Source organism: Mauremys mutica, chromosome 1 (assembly GCF_020497125.1).
Source record: "Mauremys mutica isolate MM-2020 ecotype Southern chromosome 1, ASM2049712v1, whole genome shotgun sequence".
In the NCBI taxonomy this organism is placed as follows: domain Eukaryota; kingdom Metazoa; phylum Chordata; order Testudines; family Geoemydidae; genus Mauremys; species Mauremys mutica.
In genome coordinates, this window is record NC_059072.1 from 360,784,568 (window position 1) to 360,790,762 (window position 6,195).

The 6,195-nt window shown below is 56.5% G+C and overlaps 1 protein-coding gene across 1 annotated transcript; it reads right to left on the reverse strand.

Moving 5' to 3' along the window:
• Positions 1 to 1,490: 1,490 nt before the first annotated feature.
• On the reverse strand, positions 1,491 to 5,759 carry LOC123349254 (olfactory receptor 52E8-like). Its single transcript, XM_044987162.1, has 2 exons — positions 5,634 to 5,759; positions 1,491 to 2,655 (listed from the first exon to the last, which is right to left on the reverse strand). Exons 1-2 carry the CDS (start codon positions 5,738 to 5,740, stop codon positions 1,656 to 1,658), a joined length of 1,107 nt encoding a protein of 368 aa, XP_044843097.1. The 5' UTR covers positions 5,741 to 5,759; the 3' UTR covers positions 1,491 to 1,655.
• Between the last annotated feature and the right edge of the window lie 436 nt (positions 5,760 to 6,195).

Below are 6,195 nucleotides of genomic sequence, written 5' to 3' on the forward strand. Positions count from 1 at the left end.
GTCTGGTTCTGTGATTGTTTCTGTCTGCTGTATAATTAATTTTGCTAGGTGTAAACTAATTAAGGTGGTGGGATATAATTGGTTAGCTAATCATGTTACAATACGTTAGGATTGGTTAGGCAAATTTCAGTAAAATGATTGGTTAAGGTCTAGCTGAGAATATTACTGTATAAATTAGGGGCAAACAGGAAGTAAGGTGGGATTCGAAAATAAGGAAAAAGGAACTTGGATTTAAGCTTGCTGGAAGTTCACCCCAATAAACATCGAATTGTTTGCACCTTCGGACTTTGGGTGTTGCTGCTCTCTGTTCATGCGAGAAGGACCAGGGAAGGGTGAGAGTGAAGGAATAAGCTCTCTAACACTGATCACTGGGGATTCTTAAGTAATCAGTATAATTAATACGGAACACCTAAGCATCCTGCACCCTAAGCCTGTCAACCCTGGCCCTATCCCAGAGCCTGCATCCCCCTGCACGCTAATTCTTTGCCCCATCCCTGAGCCCCTTCCTGCTCCCTGAACCCCTCATCCCTGGTCCCACCCCAGAGCCAGCACCCCCAGCCAAAGGCCTTGTACCCCCACACCCCAACCCTCTGCCCCAGTCCTGAGACCCCTCCCACACTCCAAACCGCTTGGCCCCACCCCTGCCACACATCACCTCCGTATTGGTCCACGTACCAAAATTAATTCCACATGTATGTAAAAAATTAGAGGGAACACTGGCCACCCAATGAATTAATAAGCAGCTGATTTCAAACAACCAAAAGGAAGTATTTCTTCACACCCAACCTAGGGAACTCTTTGCCAGGGGATGTTGTGAAGGACAAAACTATACTAGGATTCCATTAAGAACTAGATCAGTTCATGGAGGATAGGTCCATCAATGGCTATTAGCCAAGATAGGCAGGGATCCAAAACCATGTTCTGTGTGTCCCTCACCCCTGATTGCCAGGAGCTGGGAATGGGTGACAGGGGCTGGATGACTTGGTGATTACAGCATTGGCCTGCTAAACCCAGGGTTGTGAGTTCAATCCTTGAGGGGGGCACTTAGGGATCTGGGTTGAAAATCAGTATTTGGTCCTGCTAGTGAAAGCAGAGGGCTGGACTCAATGACCTTTCAGTTTCATGATATAGGTATAGCTCCATATATTATTTTTATTTATTTTTTATACCTGTTCTGTTCATTCCTTCTGGGGCACCTGGCACTGGCCACTGATGAAGACAGGACACTGGGCTAGATGGACCAATGTCCATTCTTAGGTTCTTATGTTTTTATATGGACTGCAGATGTATCTTCCCCTTGCTGTAGCCCACTAGACCCCACTCCCCTCCCAGAGCTGAGATGGAACCCAGCACTGCCTCTCTCTGCAGAGTTAGGAGCAAAGTAAGAATACACATTAATTTTATTTTTAAATTTAAGCCTAACCAGTGTCCCTGAAGTGAATTGCCATAAGATGTAAGAAAATGTTACTCTTAGAGCTGAATGGGTCTAATATTTATTTATTTCCTATATTGGGGAATTCGATATAGTTTTCAAATGTCTAAGTAGCCCCTGGAATCACAGTTATCGTTTCCTTCTCCACATCAAAATCTAAAATTGCTGCCCTTCCGCTGGGGAGGAAAGACATGGGAAGCTCTATTAGAGGTCGCACTGATCATCAAAAACAGGAGTAAGTAGCTCTTTCTCTGGGGAATATTCTCAGCACCCTCTCACGGATCTCCTTCACCCTCACCCCGTAAATGACTGGGTTCAGCATGGGGGGCATGAGGATATGGAAACTGGCAACCAGAATGTGGGCAGAACGGGGAATCTGCTGGCCGAACCTGTGTGTGAGGTACGAGAAAAGCACCGGGGTGTAGAATATGAACATCACGGCCATGTGGGAGCCGCAGGTGCTGAGAGCCTTGAGGCATGTGTCCTTGGATGGGAGCCAGAAGATGGCCTGTAGTATACGGACATAGGACAAGAAAATCATGATCAAATCTATCACTAAGAGGTAAACTAAAAACAAGTCATATTCTCCATTGGCCTTAATGTCTGCACAGGCCAGCTTTGCAATTCCCATGTGCTCGCAGTAGGCATGGGCAAGGACACGGGCTCCACAGAAAGGCAGACGGTCAACCAGGAACACCAGGGGGAAAATGAGGACTCCTGGCTTCAGTATAGTCACCAGGCCTATCAGTGCAATTCTCTTCTTTGCTAAGATCACAGTGTATCTCAGAGGGTCACAGATGGCCACGTATCTGTCAAAGGCCATGGCCAGAAGAACGGCCGACTCCATTCCCGTGAAGGTGTGAATGAAGAACATCTGGGTGATGCAGCCACCAAAGCTGATCTCTCTGAAGTTGAACCAGAAGATGCCCAGCATTCTAGGCACTGTAGCAGTAGAGAGGCCCAGGTCGACGGCTGACAGCACGCACAGCAAGTAGAACATGGGCTGGTGGAGGCTGGGCTCTGTTTTGACGATGAGCAGGATGATGCAGTTTCCCAGCAGTGTTATGATGTAGACAGTGCAGAAGAGGATGGAGATCCAGACGTGTGTGGCTTCCAGCCCCGGGATGCCCATCAGGATGAATGTGGAAGGGTGGGAGTAGGTATAATTGAGCAGTGGCATCTCCAGTGGTTGCTGATGTCCCGGCTGCGGGCACAGACACTCCCTGCAAGGAAAAACAGCGCTGCTTTACTCTGCTTAGCGTCGCTCATCCAAACTGTACTTAGGAGTCAAAGGGTAGGTCCATACTTACCCGCCGGGTCGACGCGGAGAGTTCGACTTCTCGAAGTTCGAACTATCGCGTCTAATCTAGACGCGATAGTTCGAACTCCAAACGCGCTCCCGTCGACTCTGGAACTCCACCACCGCGAACGGCGGTGGCGGAGTCGATGGGGGAGCCGCGGAGTTCGATCCTGCGGCGTCTGGACAGGTAGGAAATTCGAACTAAGGTAGTTCGACTTCAGCTACGCTATTCGCGTAGCTGAAGTCGCGTACCTTAGTTCGACCCCCCACCCCCCCGTAGTGCAGACCAGGCCAAAGAGAGAAACTACAGAAAGAGAAACGAGCAAGTGAGGAAAGGGAAGTTGTCAGCTGAGACAGAGAGTCAGTGAGAGCCAGGGAGGCCTCTAAAGACAGCAGGAGCCCCAGAGCAGAAGACTTTCACACCAGGGACAGTAAGGAGATGAGGACGGACAGATAGGAGCGACTACGGTACGACAATGTCCTTGTAATTTCTAAATCTTACAGAGGAGCATTTGGAAACCCTTTAACAGGCACAGTAATTAGCCATGGGAACAATTTCCCAAGGGTCCTGGCGGATTTTTTGTTAAATTGACAATTGTTTAATCCAAACTGGATGTTGTTCTAACAGCTGTGCTCGAGGATTGTTTGGGGGCAGAGCTCTGGCCTGGGCTGTGCAGGGGGACACACGAGGTGATCACAATGGCCCCTTCTGGCTTCGGACTGTACAGGGGCAGCAGGATATCAGGGGAGTTGGGAGGGGAACGCAGAGGCAGGGGGCCCAGCTCCAGAAGTTTGAAAACTGCGTTCGGGGTGCAGGTAGGGGGTGGCTGGGGCTGTGTGCAGGCAGGAGGTAGCTCAGGGTGGAGAGAGGGGTGGCTGGAGCTGGGCGTGGCCACAGGTAGGGCAGGGTGAAGAGAGGGGGTGGCTGGGGCTGTATGCAGGCAGGGGGTAGCTTGGCGTGGACGAGGGGGTAGCTCGGGGCTGTATGCGGGCAGGGGGTAGCTCAGGGTGTAGTCAGGACGTAGTAGGGTGACCATATGTCCCATTTTTAAAGGGACAGTCCCGTGTTTTGGGATGTTTTCTTATATAGGTGCCTATTACCCCCCACCCCCTGTCCCGTTTTTTCACAGTTGCTGTCTGGTCACTCTAGCAGGTAGCTGTGGGCGATGTGAGAAAAGGAGGTTCCAGTGACTGCCAGTTATCCCCTCCCTGCACCCTGAGCTGCCCCCTCCCCCACACAGCCCCTAGCGACCCCCTCCCTGCACCCTGAGCTACCCCTGCACCCACACAGCCCCTAGCCACCCCCTCCCTGCACCCTGAGCTCCCCCCTGCCCCCACACAGACCCTAGCGACCCCCTCCCTGCACCCTGAGCGACCCCCTGCCCCCACACAGCCCCTAGCGACCCCCTCCCTGCACCCTGAGCGACCCCCTGCCCCCACACAGCCCCTAGCGACCCCCCTCCCTGCAGCCTGAGCTACCCCCTCCCTCACACAGCCCCTAGCGACCCCCTCCCTGCACCCTGAGCGACCCCCTGCCCCCACACAGCCCCTAGCGACCCCCCTCCCTGCAGCCTGAGCTACCCCCTCCCCCACACAGCCCCTAGCGACCCCCCTCCCTGCAGCGTGTGGTACCCCCTCCCCCACACAGCCCCTAGCGACCCCCTCCCTGCACCCTGAGCGACCCCCTGCCCCCACACAGCCCCTAGCGACCCCCCTCCCTGCAGCCTGAGCTACCCCCTCCCCCACACAGCCCCTAGCGACCCCCTCCCTGCACCCTGAGCGACCCCCCCTGCACCCTGAGAAACACACCTGCCCCCAAACAGCCCCTAGCAACCCCCTCCCTGCACCCTGAGCTACCCCTGCACCCACCCAGCCACTAGCAACCCCCCCTGCACCCTGAGAAACACACCTGCCCCCAAACAGCCCCTAGCGACCCCCTCCCTGCACCCTGAGCTACCCCCTGCCCCCACCCAGCCACGAGCAACCCCCTCCCTGCACCCTGAGCTACCCCCTGCCCCCACACAGCCCCTAGCGACCCCCCTCCCTGCACCCTGTGCTACCCCCTGCCCCCACACAGCCACTAGCGACTCCCTCCCTGCACCCTGAGCTACCCCTGCCCCCACACAGCCCCTAGACACCCCCTCCCTGCACTCTGAGCTCCCCCCTGCCCCCACACAGCCCCTAGCGACCCCCTCCCTGCACCCTGAGAAACATACCTGCCCCCAAACAGCCCCTAGTGACCCCCCTCCCTGCACCCTGAGCTTCCACCTCCCTGCACCCTGAGCTACCCCTGCCCCCACACAGCCCCTAGCGACTCCTCCCAGCACCCTGAGCTACCTCCTGCCCCCACCCAGCCCCCAGCGACCCCCTTTCTGCACCCTGAGCTACCCCCTGCCCCCACACAGCCCCTAGCGACTCCTCCCTGCACCCTGAGCTACCTCCTGCCCCCACACAGCCCCCAGCAACCCCCTCCCTGCACCCTGAGCTACCCCTGCCCCCACACAGCCCTACGCCGATGAAGAAACAAAGTTTCAGGAGCTAAGTAGCCCCTGGAGTCACTTTTCTGATCTTCACCGCAGTCGCTGCCCCCTTGCGGAGGGGTCTCCAGGCCAGAGGCGGGCTCGGCTGGGTCTGCAGGGTCACACACCCCGCGCTGCCTGCCAGCGCTGCGGACCCGGCTGTCTGCAGAGCTCAGGAGTTCACAGATAAAGCCACTGGGGAGGAAATGCCGCGGCTGAGCGAGAGCTGTTAGCGTGAGGCCCAGGCCAAGCACAGCCAGGCCACCTGGCCCTGAGTTCTCCCTCCCTGCCCGGCCTCCTCTGCTGAAGTTGATGGTCTGGGAAGAAAACCTGCCTCCCAAACCCAGGCCAGTGGAATCGGACCCCCTGCCAGCAAACTCACCCCGAGAGCAGAGAGAGGATTGTCCGGGAGCGTCGGGATCCTGGCACGCCGTGGAATGGCCGAGAGCCACGACTGCGCAGCTGGAAACCCGGGAGTGTTAGTAACATATCCCAGGAACCCCCATGGAGCAGCCTCCCTGCCTGGCCCCCAGCGACCTGAGCAGAAAAACCTCTCCAGCCCCAGATCACCCCTGAGCGTCCCTCCCCAGCTCCGTGTCTGCAGACGCAGGGGAGCAGGGAGAGTTAATGGTCCCAGCGGCTCTGCCCATGCTGGGGGTCAGGACCTGCCAGGAGTCTGTGCGGAGCTCGGGGGTGGGGGAGAATGAGCCTCGCAGAGAGGACAGCCCAAAGCCACGCAACGAGCAGAGATGGGCGCGGCCCCACCCCACACGCTGACTCAGGGAAAGCTCTGACCTGGTTCCAGACAGCCCAGCGTGGGCCCAGTCTGCCAGCTCCCCGACAGGCTGAGGGAGGGAGCCTGCCCCGTGGCCAAGTCACCTCGCCCTGTGCCTCAGTTTACCTATTTGTATAATGGGGATATGTTCATAGGGACTTTCCTTTGC

Excerpts from the sequence above, each read along its gene's own strand:
- LOC123349254 (XM_044987162.1), bottom strand. The coding sequence starts at position 5,740 with ATGTTACTAACACTCCCGGGTTTCCAGCTGCGCAGTCGTGGCTCTCGG. Across the intron at positions 2,656-5,633 it reads ATCCTCTCTCTGCTCTCGGG|GGAGTGTCTGTGCCCGCAGC; the intron begins GTGAGTTTGCTG and ends TTTTCCTTGCAG.